This window comes from Dryobates pubescens, chromosome 25, assembly GCF_014839835.1.
Source record: "Dryobates pubescens isolate bDryPub1 chromosome 25, bDryPub1.pri, whole genome shotgun sequence".
Classification (NCBI taxonomy): Eukaryota; Metazoa; Chordata; class Aves; order Piciformes; family Picidae; genus Dryobates; species Dryobates pubescens.
Window position 1 is genome coordinate 6015959 of NC_071636.1, and position 27614 is coordinate 6043572.

Sequence of the window (27614 nt, forward strand, 5' to 3'; positions counted from 1 at the left end):
CAGCAGAACGAATTCAGTTCAGCAGCCAAAGGAAGCTATCACAGCCTCTACAGTCTGTAGAAACTCCTTTGAGGAGAAATTCACACACCAGAAAGTCAGTGCTTTTACAAAGGAAATCCCTCTTTTGCCTCTGTTATTTACTTGCTACAAAGCTGTCACTCTGAAGGAAGGAAGAACTGGACTGCTGAACATTTAAATGTTACATGTGATTTTTGAATGCCATCAAAATAGGTTAGCCAGAAACACCTAATAAACATTTCTCTGCTAATATGCACTGTAAAAAAAACCACTTCAGTTGTGTCAGGTGAGCTTACTTTGACTTAGACAAGACTAGAAGCTAAACCAGCAATTGCCCAGGTCTTGCATTCACTCATTTTAAAGCAGGTAAAGGAACCCAGCTAATGTATGTAAGAAAATACACACCAGTACTCCTTTCCTTTCAGACAGCAAAATGTCTCCAGTGAGAAAAATACCTAAAAGAAGGAGAAAAACTGCTCCAGTCTATCCCTCTAAAGCAAATCATCAAAGTTGCACTTTGCCTGCATTCAAACTTCAAGCTGGCATAACACAGAACAGTCAAAGAACTTCTGAAACACCACAGGGAAGGAGCAGCAAAAACACGCAGGGTAAGTTCTGAGGCCAGCTGCTTACCGAGGAAACTCTGCTTTGAAATGTTTGATAACAGTGTGGTAGCTGGCAACTGGCAGGCTCCACCTACTGATCTGCTGAACATTCAGAGAGGAAGATCTCAGCCTGAAAATACTCAATGTGTGTTTCCCAAGGAGTACTACGTGCCACTCTTACGGAGTCTCAGAGTAATTCCTCAGAGAAAGAGCCTCCAATTACTCCAACCTCCAAAGGTCTCTGCCCAAAGCAGGGCAGAAGCAGACTGATTTGCTCTGAGAAACAGTCAAATCCTGAGTATCTCCAGGAGCAGAGCCTGCCTGTTGCAATGCTATCCTAACCTCATTGTGAAAACACTCTTTGTAATATTCAACCAGAACTTTCCTTGTTGCAACTTGCTCAAAGTGCCTGCAGAACTAAGCTCTTTATCCCCTCACATTTCAGTTTAAGCTCCCCTTGGGAGCAAGATGGGCATAAGCCACCCTTGTACTCCTTACCTGTCATCATCTGGCCCTTCCAAGCAGGAGGTATGCAAATCACCTGAAGGAGAGAAACGAATCTCTGCCCTCAGTGTATCGCTACAAGGAAAGCAGTCAAGCGAAAAGCTCCACACAATGGCTGGAGCAGATTCCAAGAAAGTCCAAAAGCAATGGGCTGTTTCATCCTTACCCCTCCTGCAAATATTAAGCTCCAGGAATGCACCTTAAGAAAAAAAGCATTTTTGAGGTTACAAGGCAAGGATATAACTGCTAGATGTCCTTGTAGGAGTTACAAAACAGCGCTGTAATTAAGGGAACACTTGCAACTGTGCAAACTCCTGTGCCTTAGGCTCTAGCAGTACTGTGATTATCCCCCCCCCCCCCCCCCCTTCTCCCCCTTTTATTCTGCTTTTCAGTTCTCCAGATGTGCCTGGTACAGGCCTCGATGCTGAGAAGTATTGATTACTCTCCACTTCTATTGGCAGTAATTAAGAGAGACGGGATTTGATGCTCATCGAAGTGAACAGATTCTCATTGAGAGCAGAAGAAAAGCTCTCCCTGGTGTTCACATTTCCTTCCCTCTGCACTGTGAACTGCTGAGTACAGGCAAGCAAATTCCTAGCGAGAGCTTGTAAATTTTCCTGCCACAAGTACAGTTAAAGCATGCACATTTCTGCTCTATGCAGAGGCCAGATGACCTTCATCACCGATTCCAAACTGCTTCTAAACAAAGGCCACATTTAACAAGCAATGTGGGTACCTGTTTTGATGAAAGGCAAAGAAAACTCAGGTTTCCTTTGAAAGGTTGGGGGGGGAAAAATCCCCACAAGACCTCAAGACAAGGCTGGGCATGTCCAGGCGAATAATTTCTGGGACTTCACCTCTGCTGGCACAGGGTTTGACCTTGGTTCAGCTGTTTTTATTCCCATCCCTCTGGCACTTGGAAGCAATGCTGCCCTACCTCACACGCTCGACTGTCTTGGGGTGGAAAAAGGAAGCAAAAGAGGACTGTCAGAGCAAACTCGTCTATTCCCTCGTTATGTGTGTTATAGTAACTTAACGTGCCCACACCTACAAGGTACCTTGCGACCTGGTCTCCAGACCACGCAGGGCCATCCTGGCACCCTCAGCCCCACTACCCTCCCTCCCCACGGGCAGAGGGGCGCTTCCCTCCTCCTCTGCCCATCCCACAGCGAGGAAGGACCTTGGGGCTCGCCGACCCCCGCCCAAGAGGGCTCCCGGGGCTCGCCGACCCCTGCCCAAGAGGGCTCCCGGGGCTCGCCGACCCCTGCCCAAGAGGGCTCCCGGGGCTCGCCGCCCGCTGCCTTCGCCCCGCGGCAGGCCCCCGCTCCCCTCCCGGGACGCCATCTTGTGCCCCCCGGCAGCTCCTCGCCGGGACGCTTTCCCCACACCCCAGCCCCCCGCCGGCGGGACGGGCGGCTCGCTGCCTCCCCCCGGGCTTCCCCGGCTCCCGCCGCCGGTCCCGCCTGAAGGAGTGTGCCGCTCCCGGGCACCTTCCCGCGGAGGGGCAGGGGGTGGAGGCCGGCGGCGGGCTCGGCGGGCCCAGCGGCGGGTGAAGGCGAGCGCCGGCGGCGGGCGGGGAGAGGCGGACCCAAGGCTCTCTCTCTCCCCCCACCCCTTCCAGCCGCCGGACCCAGCGGGGTCTGCGGGCACCGGCTCAAGCTCCCTTCCGAGGTGCTGCCCTAGCTGCGGCGGGCCGAGGGGCAGCCCCTAGCCGTCCTCCCCTCATTTATTCCCCGCTCGAACCGCCGGTGCCCGTTTGAGCGCGCAGGGTGGATCCCCCCTCCCCTTTCTTTCCCCTCCCTAGAAAGTTGCAAGAAGTTGGGGTGGGGTTTATTTTATTGTTTTTTCTCTCTCTTTTTGTTGGTTTGGGTTTGGTTTTGTTTTGTTTTGTTTTGTTTTTTCTTTGTTTTGTAACTCCCCTACCCGAACCCGCTCGCCCTCCCCAGGGGCCAGGTCCCCCGGGCTGTATAACGGGGCGGGCCCGGTAGGGAGCAGGGGGCGGCGGCTACCGGCAAACGCCGCTTTCCCCCGGCCCTGCCCCGGCCCTGACCCTGCGGGCGGCCCCCGGCCGCGCATGCTCCAGGCTGGACAGCTCCTGAGAGGGAAATTTAAAACCGGGCTGGAGACCGCCGCCGACCCGCCACCGCCACCGGCTCCGTCCCCCTCCCCTCAGGGCCAGCTCCGACCCCTTCCCTTTCTCCCTGCCCTCAGAGGGACACCCCGCCGCGGAGCTCCGGCCGGGCCCCCGGGCCCCGGCCCGCCAGGTTTGTGAAAGGAGCCAGGAAAGAAGCTCTGGGTGCGGGAGGTCGGGGGGCGGTGGGATGCGGGGGATCCTCCTTCGTTACCGGCCGGTTGCCGCGGGGGGCTCCGGAGCGGCTCCGCGGGCAGCGGGGCTGGGTCCTCCCCGAGCTGCCCCCCTTCCTCTGAGGGCGCTTTGAGCGCTGCCCCGCAGCAACTTGTCCCCAGATGCTCCGCGGATGCTCTTGGGGGAGTTTAAGAGGAGCTCCAAAACCGGAGCGTTCCCCAGTTCTCCCAGTACCGACAAGCCTCCCGACAGCCAAACTGCCCCACCGTGGGGGAGATGCTCCACGGAGACCCTGCAAGGTTCCCATTTCGAGCTGTTATTATTATTACTGCTCCTGTGAAACCTTTTGCCCTGTTGCCTGGCCCGTGTAAAAGCAGTGCGGCTGGAGGGAGAGAGGTGGTATAAACTGGGCTCCCCTTGCCTTTAGCCCTGGGTTCTAGTTGGGTTCTGCGGGCTGCTGAAGTGCTGGATAGCTACTGCTGCTCACCCGCTTCTCCCTCTGCTCTTCTCTTGCTTTGCTTTTTTTTTCCCCCAAGGAGATGATAGAAAACGATATCCCGTCCATAATGTCAGGAATCCTTAGGAATTCAGGGCAAAACCACCACCCTTCCCAGGAGTACAGGTGAGGCGTTTATCCATTTCACAGCCGAACTGCTGGGGTGTTGTTTTTTTCCCTTCATTATTTCCTAAAAAAAGAAAGAAAAGAAAAAAAAAAAAAAGAAAAGAAAAGAAAAAAGGAGGGGGAAAAAAAAAAAACCACAAAACTTTATAATGTAGAAATCCACTGCTTTTTAGTTTCTTTTTAAAGTTCATTTGCGTTATTTCTCCTCTTCCAATTCGATGTCCGAGCTGGCAGCCGGTGTTAGGAGGCATTACTCTACTTAGAAGCAGCCCTGTTTAAAGTATTTTGATATGAAACTATTTGATAATAGGGATAATACCCCCTTCAAAGCCTTGGGTTGACCTGCCAGGAAGCTCTTTCTGCTGTCTGAGTGTTGCCAGAGAAGGTTATCCCTCTTAAATAATAATTACTTTAAAAGTTCCCTTTCAGATCCCGTTTTGCATTGTTACGGAGCAGTCATGGAGAGACTAAACCAAGTGCAATAGACTCTAGAAGAGCTTTTCATTAGAACAAGTCCCTCTGTCGTACTCCAAAGCACTGCCATGTCAAAGGTCTCCTAATAGTGGTGGGAACAAACCTGGGTTTGTCCAGGGCCTTTGATGCTTTACCTATCCCGCCACGCACCCCTTTATCACTTTCAAAGTGTCCTTGGCAGTCCCGGGCTAAGGTCTGCATGGATTGCTGGGTTAAATTAGGTTACATCTTGTCAACACGAAGCAAAAGTGCCAAGAAATACAGGAGAGCAGGACAGGATCCAGTGCTGCCAGGGGGGGGGGGAGGAATTATATATCTATATCTATATCTATATCTATCTAAATCATTCTTTTCTGGGCTTAAAATGAGGAGGGGAGAGACTCTTCGCCTCCCTCCCAGCCCCGTTTCTGGGGGGGGGGAGGCTGCTGCTGCTGCTGCTGCTGCTGCTGCAGGTATTCTGCCTGCAAGCCTCTCTCTGTTCAAAATGCAAAGGCTGCCCCGCAGCCCCTCGCAGCTCAACAAGTGATTTGTTCTAGTGGCTGAAGGCGCTGCGGCAGAAGGTTTGTGGCACTCTTGTTTCTGCTGCCTCTGAAAGCCCTGTTTGCTCTCGCCGGTTTTGTGGCCCTGTGTAAATATTTGGGAAGAAATCCTTCAGTATTTAATGAAGGGTGGGGAAAGGGGGGGGGGGGAGGGGGAAGGGAGGGGAGTGAGACTCTGGGTGCTTAAAGTCTGTATCTTCAGTGCCCTGAAGGATGTAACCACCTTAACAAAGAGCCTTTTTTTATCATCATTATTTACTGGAGAGAACTATTCTTCAGCTCTTAGCTGCTGGGAAAAAAAAAACCAACCCTCCACCTCCTCACTCTTTTTTTGTGTGTGGGGGGAGAAAGATAAGAATTCTCTTACTGCCAGCAAAGGAGTTGTAAGGAGTTCTTCTTTTATTCTGAAGTCAGCTGCTTTTAAAAACTACTTTCAATTCTCTCTCTGCTAAACATTTTGAACTCAGAGATCCACACACCCCACACCCCCCCCCACCCCCTGCTCTTAAAGTTGGTTTGGGGTTTGGGTTTTTTTTAACCCACTTGTGATTTTCTTTAAGACTTAAGCTTCAAAATGAATTATTTGACCTCCTTTAACAGTGGCCAGTTCTGATAAAAATGCATAAAGTCTGAACTGCACCATAAATGCAGAGCAGTATTTGTCCCACTTCATGAGAAAACACTTTGGATTATGTAAAAGAAAATCTTTTGGACTGAATGATTTTAAGAAAAGAATAGACCTGTCAAATTCTATCAGCTCTGTTTACTCTCCTGCTGTCACCACAGTCCAAGGCTGGAACCCACAGTCCTGAGTTCTCCATGGGGGAGCATCAAGGCTCCACAAAATGGGGAATGGCCTCCAATTAGTGAGTGGGAGGCTGGGGCTGTGCTGAGAATACTCTTCTGTCTCACTTGGAATCTTTCAATGGGACAGTTGGACTTGGAGGAGACTGGGCTTTCCTGTGAGGAGGGAATGCTGAGAGGGGAGGGAGCTGTGGCTGTGTAAGCAGGGGATCAGCTCAGCAAATACCCAGGAGTTTTCATCCAGCTTATGCTGACAGTTTGAATTTTTATGGGATTTTTTTTTCCTCCCCCCCCCTTTTACCTCCTGATTATTTTTTTTTTTACTGGATAAAAATCCCTGGGGTTAGCAGACCTTGGAATTCTCTGGATTGAATGCAGCCACAGTAAATCTGACTTAGCAAATAGAGTCATGATGAGGATTAGGCAGCTCTGCAAAGTCCAGGGACCGTTGGCACTGTGATGAAATGATTTGAGGCAGGAATATCTCTTCCACCAATGCAGCTGTGGGCTCTAAACCATCAAGCTAGCCAGGAATGATTAAGAGCCATCACATCCTCTCCAGTGCCTGTATTTTCATGGTGCTGTCACTGCCTGGCTACCAATGCAAAGTCATCCTTGATGTGAGCAGGTTCCTCTTGCTCTTCAATATATTCCTCTACCTTCACTATATTCCTGACTCTAGTAGAAGCAAATGTTTCTCATGAGATCATTGTGCCTTTCAGGGAATGAGAGCAGAGAACTGTATCAGACTGGGATGGGGGGTTTTTTTAAGCCCTTAACACTTTATTCTTGTTCATGACAATGAAGAATCAGTGCAAATGATGAAATCCAAGCAATAGGCAGGCTCTGAGTTTGCTGTGCAGTGGTGGGCTTGTGGTTATTTCAGCACAAAGCTATGTAAGCCATGGTAAATTGTAGGAGGCAACTGAAAGGCTGCTCACTCGTGGTCTTAAGTGGGCTTGGAGCTGGTCTCTGAGGAACAAGGTTCTTCAGTGCTGTGGTCTTCAAGTGGTTTTTCTGGGTTGTTTGTTAATTGACATCTGCAACCTGTCCTCCTGCAGGACAATTTGATTTAACAGGCAAAGCCAGTGCAGAGGATTTACTGTGATGGACACATGTGCAGAGTGGGATTTCACATGCAGGGGCATGAGCAGGAGCAAGCCCAGGGAGGGAGATGCCAGGCCAGGGTGGGCCTGCAGAAACACTTGCAGGTGTGAAAGTTCTCTCCCAAAGAAGGTTCAGTATTATCCTAATGCAGTGTTCTTGGCTTTCAAATGCAGCAGCAGGCTTGTTTCTCTCAGGGACTGTCCTGTTCCTAAACCAGATCCAGCTGTATGGCATTTATTAAATAGAATAAATCCTGACACCAAACCCAGGCCATTAGAAGGGAGGCAAAGAGCAACTGGCTATGGATTATTTGGCATCTGTGAAAACCAAATCCAAACTAAAGGAATCAAATCAACCCTCCAGCTAATGGTGTGGCAGCTCCATTTGGAAAGAAATAACTCAAATGTATAATTCCACCTGAAGAAACAGCACTGCTTAAGAGGGAAAGCTAGCCCAAGATCACCTTCCTGTTTTGCAGCTCCCTGTTTTGCCTGAGGACCATGCTTCTGTTCTTTTATATGAGTATTTCCAGTGGATAGAAGCCTTAGGCAGGATTTTGAGGGCCTTGAAATGCATTTTCTAGTCACTTAAAGAGGAATTAAGTTTTAAATAGGCATCTTTTTGATCCAGAGTTGCCCCTTAATCATTAGTTATCCAAGATACTAGTAGACTAAATCCTCCTTCACCCCATTCTGACTGATACAAAAGTTGGTCTGCATCAATTGATGTCATAGAAGCAACAAGGTTGGCAAAGACCTCAAAGATCAGCAAGTCCAAGCTGTCACCCAAGACCTCAAATAAATGGACTAAATTTTAGCTAATGACTTTATGATTGAGTTGCAGCTTTAATAAGGACTTCATGCTGGCACAATTTAGTGTAAGATCATGTTAGGATACACAGGCACATAAAGCACATTCAGGATGTGCCTGCATGACTGTGGTGGAAAAGGTGGGAAATCCCTATCTTAATTCCAGTTTGCAAATGGCCATGGATCACAGGATCAGAGGATGTTAGGGGTTGGAAGGGACCTCTGAAGGTCATCAAGTCCAACCCCCCTGCCAGAGCAGGACCAGAGAATCCAGCACAGGTCACACAGGAACACATCCAGACAGGGATGGAAAGGCTCCAGAGGAGGAGACTCCACAACCTCTCTGGGCAGCCTGCTCCAGGGCTCTGGAACCATCACAGTGAAGAAGTTCTTCCTCATGTTGAGGTGGAACCTCCTGTGCTGGAGTTTCCATCCACTGTTCCTTGTCCTATCCCAGGACACAAGTGAGCAGAGGCTGTCCCTGTCCCTTCCTTCCTGACCCCCAGCCCTCAGGTATTTATGAACATTTATCAAATCCCCCCCTCAGCCTTCTCCTCTCCAGACTAAACAGCCTCTCTATGGCAACCACAACACTGGAGCTCTCCTAAGTGATGGTCTCATACCTGGTTTGGACTTTTGCTTTCTGGAGAGCAAGCTGCAGCTCATGGCTCCTGCCTGTCACCACTAGAGAGGGCTGGATGGGGGCTGGGAGGTTGCAGGAGCTGCACAAATGCAGCTGGATGGAGCCTGGAAGCTTGCAGGTAGGACATTTCTGCACAAATGTATAACTTAGGAAAGCAGAATTGTGCCTGAAGAAAACATCAGTGTGTCCATTCCCTTGACACCAGATGTGTCTGACAGGGAGTGAGAGAAGAGCTTGATATGTGGGAGGAATTTCCTCACAGTAGTGGCTTCATTCCTTCACCAAAGTGTGTGTGTGGGGGGAAATGTGAGAAACCTCCTAGGAAATCAGCCAAACTCAGGTCACTGTGGATTGATTTAAGTGGATTAGCTCAACTGAAATGTGCTAATCACTATTAATAAAAAATTGTGGCCCTTGCTCCTCAAACTGTCCTGCAGTTACAGGCAGAGATGGGAAGGGCTGCTTTGTACCAAGGCAGTACCTTGCAGGCTTCCCAGGCTTGTTGGCCTGAAGCCAATCATAGAATGGGAGGGGTTGGAAGGGACCTCTGGAGATGATTGAGTCCAGCCCCCCCCTGCCAAAGCAGGGTCACCTAGAGCAGGCTTTACCTCAGAAATGGTGCTTGACCTCCAGGTGAAAGCAAGGAATTTGGACCTTTTCAGCCCCCCTAGGAGATCTCCCTTGTGTCACACTGCTCTTATTTAACCCATTTAAATCTGTGTGGAAAGCAGAATCGCTGCAAGGTTGCAGCAGCTGGTGCAAGTAGGATGGGTCCCTACAACAGTGCACCCCCCAAAGTAGTCTGTTTTCTATTCCCAGTTGGAATGGAATGGAATGGAATGGAATGGAATGGAATAGAATAGAATAGAATAGAATAGAATAGAATAGAATAGAATAGAATAGAATAGAATAGAATAGACCAGGTTGGAAAAGACCTTTGAGATCATCAAGTCCAACCTATCACCCAACACCATCCAATCAACTAAACCCTGGCACCAACTGCCTCATCCAGGCTTTTCTTAAACACCTCCAGGGGTGGTGACTCCACCACCTCCCTGGGCAGCACATTCCAATGGCCAGTCTCTCTTTGTGGGAAGAACTTCTTCCTGACATCCAGCCTAAACCTCCCCTGGCACAGCTTGAGACTGTGTCCTCTTGTTCTGGTGCTGGGTGCCTGGGAGAAGAGCCCAACCCCCACCTGGCTACAACCTCCCTTCAGGAAGTACAGCACAGTTGTACCCTGGAGTAAATAGCTCTGCAAGTCCAGGCAGGTGAATCTGTCCAGTGCTAACAAACAGTGCCAAAACAGCTTTCCAGGTAGACATCCCTCCTGGTGTTCATACCTGCAGTGCCAGACATTACAAGATATCCCTTCCAACCTCTAGTACACTGTGATGCTGTGTGATGCTTTTGCATCAAGTAGAAGCTTGTTGTGACATTACTCAGAGCTCTTTGGGGAATAAATCAGATGTCAGAGTTGGTACTGGCTGCACTGGGAAGACCCAAACCCAGGGATGGTCGTGTGGGTTAAGCAGAGCAGGGAGCTGGGAGCCGGGTGCTGACACTGCTGCTAACTTCCTCTTGGGCTTAAGCAAACCATCTAGGTCACCTGTAATTCAGTTCCCCTTCATCTCCTACCAAAATGATGCAATGAGAGGTTGTGAAACTTGGAGCTGAAATGTATAAAAGTCTCCAGGAGCACATCTGCAGCCTGTTCTGTTTAGCTCTAAGTACCTTGCAGAAGGGGTTTGGACAATCATCTCTTCTGAGCCAGGATGTAAGGGAGGAGAACAGCAACACCTGACAGGGTAATTGTGTTGTTTGCTTTTTCCATCGTTTCTTGAGCTGTGGCTGAGGAGGGACTTTTCTGGTTGTCCCTGGAATTTCTCTTGTCTCTAATGTGTCTTCTTAATTCCAGCAAGGCCAGCAAATACTCAAAGAGCTTGAGGACACAGAGCAGAAAGGTGGGCTGGTGGCTAGGGGCTGGATTAGTGGTGTGTCTTCAAGAGGCAAAGAGGAATCACTGCCTAGAAGCAGTGAGAGCTGCTGCCTGAAGCAGTGAGAGCTGCTGCCTAAAGCAGGAGAGGAGCTGGTGCAGGACCCAGGAGGAGAAGTGAGTCTGGAAAACAGAACCCAGTGCAGGGGAAAGCACCTGCAAGGGAAGGAGGTGGAAAGAGAGGTGCATAGAGGGAAGGAACAGTGCAGATGGAGGGAGGAACAAAAAGAGCTGGTGAAGGTGACTCCTTCAGTATAGCAGAGAATCCCTCTCCTCATGGAGACAGCTGAAGAGTCACAACACAGAAGTCTTTTCCTTGTGCTGCCTCACACAGGAGGAATCACCACAGTTGTTCCAAGGACCTTATGCAATCCCAGACAAAAGAAAACAGTTTCTCATCACCCCCTCGAGAAGAGTTTCTCTTGGGACTCTTCCTGTTCAGTTGTCACCCCCACTGGCTAAACCACTGCAAACAGCTCATTAAGAAGCTCTCAGCCCAGATTGCTCATGGAGCAGTTGCATGACTTAAGCACAGGCAAAAAGCTCAGATGCCAGTGGTGGCAATGGTATAGATAGAAATCATCCATTGAGGGAGAGACTTCTTAAGGCTGTGGTTGAAATTGAATCTGCCAAGTGCAACCACAATGTTCTGTTTAGAACAGAGGTAACAAGGAGTTGCCACCACACACTAATCCCTTTCAGAGAACCTGCAGCATTGGATTCATAGAATGGACTGGAAGAGATCTTAATCATCATCTGGTTCCAACCCCCCTGCCATGGGCTAGGGACACCTTCTAGTAGTCACGTTGCTCCAAGCCCCATCCAGCCTGGCTTTGAACACTTCCAAGGCTGGACTCACTCTCCATCATCAGCCAGTTTGAGTGCTTTATGTCTTGTAGGGACAGAGTGTAGAGCAAACAAGCAGAGTCCTCTGAGGTGTGAATGGTGCAATGTGCAGAGAAGTCTGGAGCTCTGCAAATGTTACCATAAACTGCAACACCCAGTGGCTGCCTAAACTGTCTGGAGAGAAAGTATTTTAAGGCATGCTGAGCTTTCCTTTAGCCTTAGAAACTTGTCTGGCAGACTATGATGTTGTTGGAGAGATGGCTCCTAGAGTCTCCAGTGAGCAGTTCACCATAGGAAGGCATTAGAGCTATCCACTAACTAGTGGCTGAGAGTGGTTTCTGAGCTGCTCAAGATCCAGCTCATTACAACAGCTCATGTTGAGGGAAGAAGGTGAAGCTAGATCTATGAATATAGATTCAAATCAGCTCTGATGTTGGCTGTGGATTCCCACAAGGTTATGCCAGTAATGAATTTCATTCCTGTGCCAACAAGATGTACTTAAGAGGGGGCAGGGGGGGAAAGTAAAGATACCTTTAGGTACATACAACCCTGGATGTGTTTAAGGGTCGTTTGGATGTGGTGCTTGGGGCTATGGTTTAAGGGTAAACCTTGTAGAGTAGGACTTGGTGACCCTGAGGGTCTTTCCCAACCTGAATGTTTCTGTGATTCTAATGGATGCTTTTGCACTGCTGAGCTCTAGTGAGCTCAGTCAGACCTGCAACCAGAGCAGGAGCCCAGTTTCTCCATAGCTGCAGGCAGGAAGGTCTGGAGCTCAGTGCTGGGAGATCTGGAAGGGGGGTTTCATTCCAGGGGGTGTCTTTCCTGAGTCTGGAAAAGTAAACTTTGCACTGACTGGCTGGTGGCCAAGATCTGTTGCCCTGATTAGATAAATATTTTGGGCACAACCTGCTGGAGCAGATAGCAAAGACTAATGTGACCACTGGGCATTTCTGTGTCACCTATGACAGCTCTCAGGGCACTTTTCCCAGGAGTCCAACAACCTCTGGTACATAGAGGGGGCTTAAATCCTCAGTACTGTGTGTCCTATGGAGACAGGCTGCAAGAGTTGGGGCTGTTCAGCCTGGAGAGGAGAAGGCTCTAGGGAGACCTTAGAGCAGCCTTCCAGTACCTGAAGGAGACTGAAGAAGAGCTGGGGAGGGACTTTTGACAGGACAAGGGGGGGTGGCTTTGAGCTGGAAGAGGGGAGATTCAGACTGGGGATCAGGAAAAAATTCCTTCCAGTGAGGGTGGGGAGACACTGGAACAGGTTGCCCAGGGGGATTGTGGATGCCCCTTCCCTGGAGGTGTTCAAGGCCAGGATGGATGAGGCCTTGAGCAACCTGGGCTGGTGAAAGGTGTCCCTGCCCAAGGCAGGTGGGTTGGAAGCAGCTGATCTCGAAGGTCCCTTCCAAGCCAGCCCATTCTGCGACTCTTCCTGCTGCAGGTGCCCCTCTAGGCTGGCAGCAGAGAGAAGCAGGAGGCTGGCCCTACAGAGATTTGCCAGCAGAGGGGTCAGAAGGCAGCTGCATCATTTCACCACACCTTGAAGAATAATGTCATGTTTGCAACACGTTTGGGGAGGGGGATGGGGGGGGGAGTGTAACCTTCCCTTCCCGGGGGTTTGGAGCACCAGCCAGCCCTCGGGGAACGTGCAGCTGGGGACATTTTCAGCGGCCTGCATTAATTACAGCCTATCACTATTTATCTCATTTACATGCACTGAAAGGAAATGGCTGCTTTTACCACAGGGCCCCATTGTGCCAGGGGCTGTGAACACTCAGCCAAAGACAATATCGCTGACTCCTGAGGTTTACCCTCAAACCTGAGACCAAAAACATGAAAGGAAGGGAGGGGAGGGGGAGGGGAAGAGAATCAGAGTCCAGAGCATATTGCAGTAGGTGCTCAGATATTTGTAGGTATCTGGTGTGGGCTGGGCACAGGCAGCTTTTCAGGTCTGGAAGTTTGAACCCTGTGAGATGAAAGTGTTAGGTGCTACTGTGCAGAGAGCTCTTTCCAGAGGCACTTAGAGGAAGGTGTTTTCACCTAAAGCAGGACACACTGTGAGAAAAGCTGGGGGGTTGTGCTGCAGAGTCCACCTGGGCATTTAAAACATCTCATGGGCATAGTTTTCAAGGGGGGTTGAGACTGAGGTTTCAGTTTGTCTCTGACTTCTGACACTTCTCAAGTTCCTGGTTCTGGTTGGTAAGTTGCTGGTTCTGATTTCTGGCTGTTAAGGTTCAGCAACAGTTTCACCGATCCTGCAGGCACATGAAATGGCCATGTTGGTTTTGAAGGCAAGCTGAAGAATAGGCCTTAAATGAGAAAGATTTCATTCTGATTAAATAATGCACCTTCCCCCACCCCCACTGTTATTCTGGCAACTGTCAAAACCATTATTAGTGTGGAGGCTCCAACCCTGGAAGTGTTCAGAGCCGGGTTGGATGGAGCCTTGAGCAACCTGGGCCAGGGGGAGGTGTCCCTGCCTATGTCGTAGGGGGATTTGAACTGGATGATCTTTAAGGCCCATTCCCAACCAAGCCATTCTGTGACTCTGTGACAAAACCCAGGTGTAACTGCACAGCCAGAGGTGGTTTTAAAAGAACTGCAGACTCAAACAGCCTTTCCATGCTGGGCTGGGGAAGGAACCCTGATGGAGAAAGAGCTGGCTCACCTACCTGTCGAGTTGCTGAAGATTATTGCACCTTTCCTCTGCTTAAAACAGACCTTTGTGACTGTTCCATCAGCTTGAAAGTTCAGCCCCATTCCTTGCCCCGTTTGGATCTGCAGTGAGAAGGAGGGAGCCTCATGGCCCTGCACCACAAGGGTGCTGAGAAGGGTGCAGGGGCAAGGAGGTGACTCGCAGCTCATGCTTCCGATGGCAGCCGGCTGTGCCCAGGGTACCACCAGCCACTCCCAGAGCCCCTCAAGGAGCGTGTCTTGGGGGATCACTAAGCAGAGACCTGGAATGGAATGGAATGGAATGGAATGGAATAGAATAGAATAGAATGGAGTAGGATGGATCAGGATGGGATAGGATAGGATAGGATAGGATAGAATGGAGTAGGATGGGATAGGATGGGATAGGATAGGATAGGATAGGATAGGATAGGATAGGATAGGATAGAATGGAATGGACTAGAATAGAATGGAATAGAATAGACTAGAATAGAATGGAGTAGGATGGAATAGGATAGGATAGGATAGAATGGAGTAGGATGGAATAGGCTAGGATAGGATAGAATGGAGTAGGATGGAATAGGATAGAATGGAATGGAATGGAATAGAATAGAATAAAATAGAATAGAATAGACAAAGTTGGAAAATACCTCAGAGATCATCAAGTGCAACCTATCACCCAACACCATCCAATCAACTAAACCATGGCACCAAGCACCCCATCCAGTTTCTTCCTACACACCTCCAGTGATGGTGACCCCACCACCTCCCTGGGCAGCACATTCCAATGGCCAATCTCTCTTTCTATGAAGAACTTCTTCCTAACCTCCAGCCTAAGCCTCCCCTGGCACAGCTTGAGACCGTGTCCTCTTGTTCTGGTGCTGGGTGCCTGGGAGAAGAGCCCAACCCCCCCCTGGCTCCAACCTCCCTTCAGGGAGTTGTAGAGAGCAAAAACAAGAAAAGAAGAGAAGCCAAGGCCGGGGCAGGCTGCTGAGCCCAGCAGCACGGATGGCTCCAGCAGCTCTGCCGTGGGGAGGAGCAGGGAGGGCATGTGGTGGATTCATCTGCTGACAGGAGGCGTGTGCGGTGGGTGCTGACCCTCGCCGCCCATCTGACCCCGTTGTTTGTTGAAGGAAGCTGACTTGTCTGGGCGGCCTGGCAGGGACTGGGGGTGCCAGATGGCATGTGGATGCGTGTTGTGTGTCGGCTGTCATTCAGCCAGATTAATGTGCAGTTTGGGGCGGGGGGGGGGGGGGGGGGGGGGGGGCGGGAAATAGAAGAAGGAAAAAAAGAGGAGGAAGGGGGTGGGGGGTGGGGGGAGGAAGGGAAGGGGAAAAACCCAACAATTAAGCAAGAATGGGGAAAACAATGGGGGCCACGTGCCAGCGGGCAGCGGTCGTTGGGCACACAATGAGTTATCGGCTTCCCCCGAATGGACCCAACTGTTGCAAACTGACATGAGCCTGCCCAGTTTTCGAATCATTTAATGCTCCTGTTTACTTCCAATCCAGCCAATCTCCAGGCCGGGAGAGCCGTCACCTGATAAGGCTTTTTCTGTCCTTAAGTCGCAGGCTTGACAAAATAACTGAAGAGCGGTAACCATGGTGATGCTAATTATGGCCTATAACTACAGTAGGGAAGGAACCTGGGGGGGAGGCTGGGAGAGGGGTTGGAAGATGGGGCTTTTTGCTAGGATTTGAGGGTTTGGCTCATGCTCAGGTGTAGTGGCTTTCTCCTGTCCCCCTCTCCTCTCCTTTCCCCCTCTCCTCTCCTTTCCCCCTCTCCTCTCCTTTCCCCCTCTCCTCTCCTTTCCCCCTCTCCTCTCCTTTCCCCCTCTCCTTTTCCCCTCCCCACTCTTCTCCTCTCCCCTCTCCTCTCCTCTCCCCTCCCCTCTCCTCTTCTCTTCCTCTTCCCACTCTTCTCCTCTCCTCTCCCCCCTCCTCTTCTCTTCCCCTTCCCACTCTTCTCCTCTCCCCTCTCCTCTTCTTTTCCCCTGCCCTCTCCCCTCCTCTTTCCCCTCCTTTTCCCCCTCTCCTCCCCTTCCCTCTCCTTTCCCCTCCAAACCTCTCCTTTCCAAACTTCTCCCCTCTTCTCCCCTCCTCTCCCCTCTTCTCCCCTCCTCTCCCCTCTTCTTCCCTCTCCCCTCTTCTTCCCTCTCCCCTCTTCTTCCCTCTCCCCTCTTCTTCCCTCTCCCCTCTTCTCCCCTCTCCCCTCTTCTCCCCTCTCCCCTCTTCTCCCCTCTCCCCTCTTCTCCCCTCTCCTCTCCTTACTTTCCAAGCCTTTTTATCAACAATATGCCTTTTGCATTAAAGAGCTCCCAGAGAATAGTTTAGGGGCCTTTGAGACGTGTTTCTGGAAGTCATGAGCGCAGGAGCTGACAGCAGCCAGGCACTAGAGTTCTGCTTCAGCCTTTGAAGCTGATTTAGAAGCCTGTAAAACAGAAAAGATGCTGCAGCAAGAGCCCAGATTTGTTTCATGGGCTCCTGCATCCTCATTCAGCACCGAGCACACACCAGTGCCACACAGCTGCCTTTCACACACCTCCAAGAGAGCTCCTTAAAGCCTTTGCTCTGAAAGCAAAATCAACCACAGCCAACTAAACTATGTCATTCTGGAAGGGAAAGATGTTTTCCTGGATCTGAATCCCTTTGGATTTATCCTGGGTATCTAATGAGAGCTTCCTGAGCTGGTCTAATTGCTGCTTTGCTCCTCGGGGTCCCCAGCACTTCTGTACTGCTGTTTGACATGGAATCACAGAAGTGTTGTGGTTGGAAAAGAGCTTTAAGATCATCAAGTCCAACCATGCTCTGACTCTGCCAAGGCTGGGGCCAAACCATGCCCCTCAGCACCACACCTCTGGGTCTTTGAAACAGAAAGCCAGAAGAGCACGGAGTGAACTCAGTGATCTGCTCAAAGGACTCAGCACACCAGTGAGGTTCTGCAGAGGTCTGCAGAATGTGAGCTGGCACATCACCCAAAGAAGTCCAGGTGATGCCACAGCCCAGTGTGCTGAGCTTTGGTGCCAGCACTTCAGGTATCTGGGCTGAAGTCACCAACTGAGCTCTTGTGGCATCTCTGCTTCCTTGTGTCCCATTTTGTTTGATTTCCTTTTGGTTTGTGGTTTTGCCTTTTGCTTTGTGAGGCATCAGAGGATCATTTTGATTGGGACAAGCCCTTGAGGCTCATCCAGCCCAACCATTCTCTAGCTCTGCCGAGGCTGGTGCTAAACCATGGCCCTCAGCACCACATCTCTGCCTCTTTGAAAGCCCTCCAGGGATGGGGGTTCCACCATCTCCCTGGGGAGCCTGTTCCAGTGAGGAAGTTTCTTCTAACGTCCAGCCTAAACCTCCCCTGGGGCAACTTGAGGCCATTTAAGTCACAGCAGTTTAGCCCTTCCTCTGCAAGAACTCTTTCCTTGCCTTTAATGGGACTTCTGATCACACAGGATTTTCTGAGCACTGTAACTGCATTCCAGTATCCCAGCTTTGTATGACACCCTCTGTCAGAAGTGAAACAAAACAGATGGGATGGAGAATGTGCCAGAAGCAGAGCTTTAACCCAAAAGCAGCCTGTCGTGGGTGCCTGCTGGGCTTGCTGCTAAAGGCAGGCTGGCTGTTACTGTGCAGCCACCAGCTTCTCATCCTGATCCTTTGGTATGTCAGCAGCTGCCTCCAAAATGCTCTCCTGTGCTTCTTGGTGCCTTGTTAAGTCTCAATCATTTCCTGTCTCTGACTGGAAGAGTTCCCTCTGTAAAGTTTGGGTTGAGCAGCAGCTCTGTACTTATCCATCCACGCTGATGGGATTCACAGATTGCTTTGGGTTGGAAGGGAGCTTCAAAGAGCATCTTGTCCAACCCCCTTGCAGGGACATCTCCAACTAGAGGAGGCTGCCCAGGGCCATAGCAAATCTGATGGAATAGGATGGGATAGGATAGGATAGGATAGGATAGGATAGAATAGAATAGAATAGAATAGACCAGGTTGGAAGAGACCTTCAAGATCATCGCGTCCAACCCATCAACCAATCCAACACCACCTAAACAACTAACCCATGGCACCAATGGAATGGAATGGAATGGAATGGAATGGAATGGAATGGAATGGAATAGAATAGAATAGAATAGAATAGAATAGGTTGGAAGAGACCTTTGAGATCATCCAGTCCAACCTATCACCCAACACCATCTAATCAACTAAACCATGGCACCAAACACCCCATCAAGTCTCGTCCTAAACACCTCCTGTGTGTCTTAATCACATCCCTGGACAACCTGTTGCAGTGTCTCACCACCCTCACTGGGAAGAGCTTGCTCCTACTGTCCAACCAAAATCTCCCCTGCTCCAGTTTCAAGCCATTGCCCCCTGTCCTGTTGTGCAGGATGTAGTGGCTGGGAAAAGCCCTCTCCAGGGATTCAAGCCAGCAGCACAGCCATGTCTTTGAGGAGCTGGGCACAGAATCACAGAGTCACAGAGTCATAGAATAATGGGGGTTGGAAGGGACTTCTGAAGATCATCAAGTCCAACCCCACTGCCAAAGCAGGGTCACCTAGGGCAGGTCACACAGGAACAAATCCAGATGGGTCTCCAGAGAATGAGCCTCCACAACCTCTCTGGGCAGCCTGCTCTAGGGTTCCAGCACTCTCACACCAAAGAAATCTTTCCTCATGTTGAGGTGGAACCTCCTGGGTTCCAGTTTGTACCTGTTGCTCCTCCCAGGGCTGGCTGCTCACTCATGTCAGGGTTGATCCAAAAGTGTCAGGTTAAAAGTCCTGCAGGTTGCTCCTGCACTGAGGCCAAACAAGTGCAAACTTCTGGCACAGGTGAGATCAAGGAGCCAGCTCTGGCTTGGGTACTAGGCAGCTTCTCTGCTGGCTTCTTGTATCTTCATCCCCTAAAAAAATGGTGCACAAAAAGTTCTCTTAACCAAGGTGTTTCAAGTCCTGTGAAGGAACAGGTGGTTAGGAAAAGGGCAGCAGGAAGCAGCTGGCTGTGAAACCAAAGCTCTCAGGTGAGCTCTGCAGACAGAATCCCAGCCTGCTGGGTTCCTCCCCCCACTGACCAACGTGAGCTTTGGCATCCCATTCCCCTCCCCTCTTACCAGAGCCAGTGTAGCAACATCTCTGCTCTCTGTTAACCTCTCATGCTATTTTGCAGGCTCTTAGCTTCTGACCCCTGCCAGCTGAGTGAAGATGATCTCCCCAGTGACTTACAGTCCTTGTCGTGGCTGACATCTGTGGATGTTCCTCGGCTACAGCAGATGGCCAATGGAAGAATGGACTTCAGCCTTGGTGCCCAGAGTGCCATGCTACAGCAGACAGGTAAGCTGCTAGGATCTTCAGCAGTGCTCTGACTGACACACCCTACTCAGGCTACTAGCTCTCCTATGAGGAGGTCTCCTTTGCATCATAGTTTGCTTCCTTTCAGAAGGTCTGGGGCCTGTTGTCTTCTGTTATTGAATCCATTCCCTTGGTGTCAAGAGGCAGAGGTCCCCAGCAGTGTCAGCACAGACTGTGGGACCCAGCTGGCTTTTTTGCTCAGTGTAGTTGGAATGGAATGGAATGGAATGGAGTAGGATGGATCAGGATGGAATAGGATAGGATAGAATGGAGTAGGGTGGGATAGGATAGGATAGGATAGGATAGGATAGGATAGGATAGGATAGGATAGGATAGGATAGGATAGGATAGGCTGCTGTTGGCCTTCTTGGCCACCTGAGCACACTGCTGGCTTATCCACTCCAGGGCTTAGTTGTGTTCAACTGTATTGACTGAGAAGAGAAGTCTGCTCTTGTTTTCTGAAGGGTGAACATTCACTGCCTTTGCTTTCTCCAACACAGGTCCTGTGGCAACCAACATGCACTCAACAGGAGCACCTGGAGCAATGATTCATGTCCAGGCCAGCCTGCCACAAGGAATCCTGGGACTCAATTCTCTTTCAACACATGGATCAAATGTAAGAGCAGGGACCTTGGTGGCCTATTGCAACACCTCTTAGGAAAAAGATGTTGGTGATTTCAAGACTGACAAGTCTGTTGTCTTTATCTCAGCAGATGAGCCAGTATGCTGTGGGTGGGCAGCCATCTCCTGGTTTGCAAACACAGCAACAGCTCTTTCCTCCTCCTCACTCACAGCAAGTGTTTGCTCTAGCACAGAACTCACCACAGGTACTTTTGATTTGCTTGTAGTCTCTGTTTTCAAGTCCTTGCCATGATCATCCCCAGAACCCTGTCTTGCAGTCCCTGCCATGATCAACCCCAGAACCCTGTCCTGCAGTCCCTGCCATGATCATCCCCAGAGCCCTCTCCTGCAGTCCCTGCCATGATCACCCCCAGAACCCTCTCCTGCAGTCCCTGCCATGATCATCCCCAGAGCCCTCTCCTGCAGTCCCTGCCATGATCACCCCCAGAACCCTCTCCTGCAGTCCCTGCCATGATCATCCCCAGAGCCCTCTCTTGCAGTCCCTGCCATGATCATCCCCAGAACCCTGTCCTGCAGTCCTTGCCATGATCATCCCCAGAGCCCTCTCCTGCAGTCCTTGCCATGATCATCCCCAGAGCCCTCTCCTGCAGTCCCTGCCATGATCATCCCCAGAACCCTCTCCTGCAGTCCCTGCCATGATCATCCCCAGAACCCTGTCCTGCAGTCCCTGCCATGATCATCCCCAGAACCCTCTCCTGCAGTCCCTGCCATGATCATCCCCAGAACCCTCTCCTGCAGTCCCTGCCATGATCATCCCCAGAACCCTGTCCTGCAGTCCCTGCCATTGTCATCTCTAGAACCCTTTTAAACAAAACAACAAAACACCCCTAAATCCACACACCTGTGGACATTTTGCATCTGACATCTCCTTCTCTCCCCTCTGCACACAGTGTAACCCAGCAGCAATCTACAACCCATCCTATGGGACTCAGCCTCACTATTCCCAGCCACGCCTGGCTCCTCACTCTGCCCAAGAGCTGCATCCAAAGCACTACCCCAAACCCATCTATTCCTACAGGTGAGCAGAGAGGGGACCAGTGTGTGGCCTACAGCCTGCATTGGGTGACTCTAACATAGAACCAGAGAAGATTTTGGGTGGGAAGAGACCTTTGAACTTCATCTATCTCAGCCCCTTTGCTGTCAACAGGAGCATCCCCCCACTAGAGCAGGGTGCTCTGAGCCCCCAACCAACCTGACCTGGAGTGGTTCCAGGGATGGAGCATCATCCACCACCTTTCTGGGCAGCTTGGGCCAGTGTCTCACCAGCCTCAGAATAAAAAATTTCTTCCTTCTCTCCAGTCTGAATCTACCTCTTTTAGTTTAAACCATCACCCCTTGCCTTGTCACAAGAGGCCCTGCTCAAAAGCCTGGCCCCAGCTTTCTGCTCAGCCCCTTTAAGTACTGAAAGGTCACCAGAGGCCTCCCTGGAGCCTTCTCTTCTCCAGGCTGAACAGCCCCAACTCTCTCAGCCTGGCCTCACAGCAGAGGGCTTCCAGCACTCAGATCATTGGCACTGGAACAAGCTGCCCAGGGAGGTGGTGAAGTCCCTATCCCTGGAGGTGTTTGAGAAATGTGTGGCAGTGGCACTTTGGGACATGCTTCAGTGAGCAGGGTGGTGTTGGGTTGGTGGTTGGACTTGGTGATCTCGGAGAGCTTTTCCAACCCAAACAATTCTATGAGTCTGTGATCATTGCTGGAGCCTCCTCTGAACTCACTCCAACAGGTCCAGGCCCTTGTGCTGAGAATAGCACAAGAGTGGTTGATTCCTTCTGAAGGAACATAAAGAATGGAATGGAATGGAATGGAATGGAATGGAATGGAATGGAATGGAATAGAATAGAATAGAATAGAATAGAATAGAATAGAATAGAATAGAATGGAATGGAATGGAATGGAATGGAATGGAATGGAATGGAATAGAATAGAATAGAATAGAATAGAATAGAATAAACCAGGTTGGAAAAGACCTTTGAGATCATCCAGTCCAACCTATCACCCAACACCATCTAATCAACTAAACCATGGCACCAAGTGCCTCATCCAAGCTCCTCCTAAACACCTCCAGTGATGGTGACTCCACCACCTCCCTGGGCAGCACATTCCAATGGCCAATCACTCCCTCTATGAAGAATTTCTTCCTAACATCCAGCCTGAACCTCCCCTGGCACAGCTTGAGATTGTGTCCTCTTGTTATGGTGCTGGGTGCCTGGGAGAAGAGACCAACCCCCACCTGGCTACAACCTCCCTTCGAGGAGTTGGAGAGAGCAAGAAGGTCTCCTCTGAGCCTCCTCTTCTCCAGGTTAAGCAACCCCAGCTCCCTCAGCCTCTCCTCACAGGGCTGTGCTCCAGACCCCTCCCCAGCTTTGTTGCCCTTCTCTGGACACCTTCCAGCAGCTCAACATCTTTCCTTAGCTGAGGGGCCCAGAACTGGACACAGGACTCCAGGTGTGGCCTAACCAGTGCTGTGCACAGGGGCAGAATGACCACCCTGAGTTCTGTGGAAGCTGCCCCTGAGGGGCAGCAGGGATGAGCAGAAGGAGGCCTGGTGGCCACATGTGTGCAGTGTGTTGTGATTTCTCCTCCTTCTCTGCCCTGTAGCTGTTTGATTGCCATGGCTCTGAAGAACAGCAAAACAGGCAGCCTCCCAGTCAGTGAGATCTACAGCTTCATGAAGGAGCACTTCCCCTACTTCAAGGTACTCCAGCACCCGAAAGGTGCAAGCAGAACACCACAAACCACTTTCTTCATGGCTCATTTCGCTCTCCTTTCATCCCTCTGCGCCTTCCAGACAGCCCCTGACGGCTGGAAGAACTCCGTGCGCCACAACCTCTCCCTGAACAAGTGCTTCGAGAAGGTGGAGAACAAGCTGAGCGGCACCTCACGCAAGGGCTGCCTCTGGGCCCTCAACCCTGCCAAGATTGAGAAGATGGAGGAGGAGATGCAGAAGTGGAAGAGGAAGGACTTGGCTGCCATTCACAGGAGCATGGCTAACCCAGGTAGGGCTTATATCGGGCTCTGGTGTGTGCAAGAGAGGCGAGGGTGGGAAGGGGGGGTTTGGAGGGGATGGCATCGACCTTCATTGATTAGTGGGGTCCTGCCCCTGGGGAGGAAGAAACCTCTGCACCTGTATGGGCAAGGGGCTGACCTGGTAGGAAGCAGCTCTGCAGAGAAAGACCTGGGAGTGCTGAGGAACGAGACGCTGCCCATGAGCCAGCAATGTGCTTTCACGGCCAAGAAAGTCAATGGTCTCTCGCTGGGCATGAGAAAGAGTGTGGCCACCAGGCTGGAGGAGGTTCTCCTCCCCCTCTACTCTGCCCTAGTGAGGCCACATCTGGAATGGAAATGGAATGGAATGGAATGGAATGGAATGGAATGGAATGGGATGGAATGGGATGGGATGGGATGGGATGGGATGGGATGGGATGGGATGGGATGGGATGGAATGGGATGGGATGGGATGGAATAGAATAGAATAGAATAGAATAGAATAGAATAGAATAGAATAGAATAGAATAGAATAGAATAGAATAGAATAGAAATAGAATAGAAATAGAAATAGAAATGAAATAGAATAGACCAGGTTGGAAAAGACCTTTGCGATCATCAAGTCCAACCTATCACCCAACACCATCTAATCAACTAAACCAAGTGCCTCATCCAGGTTCTTCTTAAACACCTCCAGTGATGGGGACTCCACCACCTCTCTAGGCAGCACATTCCAATGGCCAATAACTCTGTGAGGGTGGTGGAGCACTGGAAGAGGCTGCCCAGGGGGGTTGTGGAGTCTCCCTCTCTGGAGATATTCAAGGCCCACCTGGATATGTTCCTGGGTGACCTGCTCTAGGTGCTCCTGCTGTGGCAGGGGGCTTGGACTGGATGATCTCTCGAGGTCCCTTCCAGCCCCTGCCACTCTGTGATTCTGTGAAAGCTGTGGAGATGTGGTGCTGAAGTTGAGTGGTGACCTGGCAGTGCTGGGTTAGTGATTGGACTGAATGGTCTTAAAGGTCTCTTCCAAACTAAGCAGTTCCCTGTTTCTATGTGATCATTTCTTTAGCTCCATCAGGGGTAGCCATGGAAGGGGAGGAGGGTAAGGGCTGAGGGCAGGGAAGCAGGTGGCACTTCTCTGCCTCCTGTCTGCACCTCGTATGGTGACAGCCACTGCTCAGTTTTATGGCAAGAGCCCGCGGCCATCCTCCCTTGTGACATGCCTTGGCCGGGCCCTGCAAGGGCCCAAATGAGTCCAACTCTCTCTTTTCTCCCTTGGGAACGGGTCTGGCTGGTGCAGAGGAGCTGGACAAGCTGATCACTGACAGACCCGAGAGCTGCAGGCGGCCCAGCAAGCAGGCAGAGCCCGAGGTGCCCACCCTGAGCCACCTGGCCGGAGGCCAGGGCCGAATCTCCATGTCGCAGCTGCAGCCCCAGCCCATCATGACGCTCTCGCTGCAGCCCCTCCCCCTGCACCACCAGCTCCAGGCCCAGGCTCGCATCGCCCCGGACTCACCGGCGCCGGCACAGACTCCTCCTCTCCATACCCTGCCTGACATGAGCCACAGCCCTCTGCCCCACCACCCCCTGGGCCGTGCAGAGTTCCTCAATGTGACAGCAGACATCAACGCAGAGGTGGATGCCCTCGACCCGAGCATTATGGATTTTGCATTGCAAGGTACAGGAGAAGGGAGCTGGGGGAGGGGAGGGCGTGCCTGATGGGGTGGTGCAGTCACTGAGTACATAACCAGGGTGCTCAGCAGGATGCTCTGGGCTGGGATGTAACTGAGAGAAACACTTGTGTTGGGTGCTGCCCTCTGCATTAATGGTTGGCCTTGATGATCCTAAAAGGTCTCTTCCAACCAAACCCATTCCCTGCTCTTCCTTGGTGCATTTCTGCCCTGCAGGGCAGATGGGACAACAAATCAACCATCCCATGATGGTGCAGGCACTGCAGTAGATGCAGGCTGAGATGCCCAGCCAGCTGACTCTGGGACACCACATCTGTCTGCCCATGGGAAACCACAGATCTACTCCTGCCTTCTGTAAAAGGAGAACTTCCCTGGCTCATGGTGGTGCCTAGTGCAGTCCCCTGGGTTCCTGGTTAGCACATGGTAGATAGATGCCCAGGGAGGCTGTGGATGTCCCCTCCCTGGAGGTGTTCAAGGCCAGGTTGGACAAGGCCTCGAGCAACCTGGTCTAGTGGAAGGTGTCCCTGCCCATGGCAGAGGAATTGGAACTAGATAATCTTTAAGGTCCCTCCCAACCCAAACCATTCTGTGATTCTCTGCTGCCCAGAAAGGGCTGAGCTCCTACTGGAACAGAGAATCTGGTGGGAACAGACACTCTTGCATTAGGATAGAGTGGAATGGAATGGAATGGAATGGAATGGAATGGAATGGAATGGAATGGAATGGAATGGAATGGAATGGAATGGAATGGAATAGATCAGGTTGGAAGAGACCTTTGAGATCATCCAGTCCAACCTATCACCCAACACCATCTAATCAACTAAACCATGGCACCAAGTGCCTCACCAGGCTCTTCCTAAACACCTCCAGTGATGGAGACTCCACCACCTCCCTGGGCAGCACATCCCAATGGCCAATCTCTCTTTGTGGGAAGAACTTCTTCCTAACATCCAGCCTAAACCTCCCCTGGTGCAGCCTGGGGCTGTGTCCTCTTCCCACCCTCCAGGAGCCCTGCTCCTAAGCCCTTCAGTGCTGGCCTGAGCCCCGCACACACCATGCCTTGGTGGGTTGGACATTCTGCTGTGACCAGAGTTATATCTTTTACAGGTAACATATGGGAGGAAATGAAAGATGACAGCTTCAGCCTGGACACCCTGGGGGCCTTCAGCAACTCCCCACTCCACCTCTCAGACTGTGACCTGGGCACCCCTGGCCTCACGCCTGTCTCCAGCGGCAGCGACCACTCCTTCTCAGACTTGCAGGTCACCGGCCTGTACACCACCTACACAACACTGGACAACGTGGCAGCAGCTCAGTACATGAACCAAGGCAACAAACCCATTGCTCTGCTCTGAGCTTTGCACCCTTCCCTGGACCCCTGACTCAAGGGCCAGGTTCTCCCAGCAGTTAAAGTCCAGCCTGAAAGCAAGCAAAGAGCTCCTCCCGCAGATGCCTGGAACCTGGTGGCTGCTGCCTGGGACACAGCACGTTGATGCCAAAAAGAAATCAAACTGTGGTGAGAAGAACCACTTTCACCCATGGCAAGACTGAGGAAGGGGCATGGATGCTTTGTGTGCAGGACTGGTGAGGTCTGAGCAGGATCTGGAAGGCTTCCCTCAGCAGCAACTTCCACTAGAGCTTAACTGAGAAGGATCTGGAAGGCTTCACTCAGCAGCAACTTCCACTAGAGCTTAACTGAGAAGGATCTGGAAGGCTTCATTCAGCAGGAACTTCCACTAGAGCTTAACTGAGAAGGATCTGGAAGGCTTCACTCAGCAGCAACTTCCACTAGAGCTTAACTGAGAAGGATCTGGAAGGCTTCCCTCAGCAGCAACTTCCACTAGAGCTTAACTGAGAAGGATCTGGAAGGCTTCCCTCAGCAGCAACTTCCACTAGAGCTTAACTGAGAAGGATCTGGAAGGCTTCCCTCAGCAGCAACTTCCACTAGAGCTTAACTGAGAAGGATCTGGAAGGCTTCCCTCAGCAGCAACTTCCACTAGAGCTTAACTGAGAAGGATCTGGAAGGCTTCCCTCAGCAGCAACTTCCACTAGAGCTTAACTGAGAAGGATCTGGAAGGCTTCACTCAGCAGCAGCTTCCACTAGAGGTTAACTGAGGTACAAATAATCCAGTTTAGGTAAATATTTAGCACTGTGATCTGGGCTTTCATGGGGATGCTGCTTGGTCACCACCTACACAGAAGCCAACACCACCCAACAAGGCTGCTCAGCAGCCCAGCTGGAGCCCCAGATGGTTGATCATGGACCTTCTGTGTCTGCCTTTCTTCAGTTGCCAAATAAGTGCTGCCACTGAGGGTGGTTTCTGGGGACACTGGCACCACTAACCCTGATGTAACTCTTGTTAATTTATTGTTCTGAGGTAAGAAAAAGGAGGGGGGGAGGGAGGGGGGGAAATAAAACCCAACAAAAACCACTGCAAAGGAAAAATCCAACCCAGAGCAGAGAGCTAGGATTAAGAACAAAGTCCTGACCCTGTGGGGGAAGTGGTTCCACTGACTGAACTGATCCCTGGCTAGAAGAGTTTAGGAATTCTGCCTGTTGTTTTGTAGGATTTTGAAGCAGCTTAGAGGTGTTTCTAGCCCTGTGTCTGGTGCTCCTGTCTGTCTGTCTGTCTGTCTGTGTGCTAGAGGCAGTGTTACTGTGTGTAAATTTATTTATATTTATTGTTGGGGAGAGGAATTCTGTAACCTGAGCTGAAGGTGCTGCAGGAAACCTGCTTTACACACACTAAATTATTCACCAGCCACCAGGCCACCACCTGCATCACCCACCTGACACTCCTTTGCCCTCAAAGAAGCACTTTTGACACTGTGAAACTCCTTGGGGGGGGGTTAAAAATAAGGCAGAGACTGACTAGTGTGACTGTTGCAGAATGAGTCATGATCAGCTTTCCTTCTTAATTAACCAAGTCAAGATGATTCCAACAGGGCTCTTTGCATTCCCAAGCCCTGCTTTGTACTTGGTAATGGTGAAATAGCTGTAGAGCTAGGGAGC

At 51.0% G+C, this 27614-nt stretch overlaps 1 protein-coding gene across 1 annotated transcript; it reads left to right on the forward strand.

Annotated features, from left to right (window-relative positions):
* Positions 1-3323: 3323 nt before the first annotated feature.
* Positions 3324-26285, forward strand: FOXN4 (forkhead box N4). Its single transcript, XM_054173115.1, has 10 exons — positions 3324-3391; positions 3969-4054; positions 19102-19265; positions 19784-19899; positions 19997-20110; positions 20816-20943; positions 22524-22620; positions 22714-22921; positions 24211-24588; positions 25709-26285. The coding sequence occupies exons 2-10, from the start codon at positions 3972-3974 to the stop codon at positions 25954-25956; spliced, it is 1536 nt and encodes a 511-aa protein (XP_054029090.1). The 5' UTR covers positions 3324-3391; positions 3969-3971; the 3' UTR covers positions 25957-26285.
* Positions 26286-27614: the final 1329 nt, after the last annotated feature.

What these genes read in the sequence shown, in the direction of transcription:
- FOXN4 (XM_054173115.1), top strand. Translation starts at nt 3,972, where the DNA reads ATGATAGAAAACGATATCCCGTCCATAATGTCAGGAATCCTTAGGAAT. An exon ending in AAACCCATCTATTCCTACAG is followed by an intron (nt 20,944 to 22,523) that starts GTGAGCAGAGAG and finishes TCTGCCCTGTAG; the next exon opens with CTGTTTGATTGCCATGGCTC. An exon ending in TATGGATTTTGCATTGCAAG is followed by an intron (nt 24,589 to 25,708) that starts GTACAGGAGAAG and finishes TATCTTTTACAG; the next exon opens with GTAACATATGGGAGGAAATG.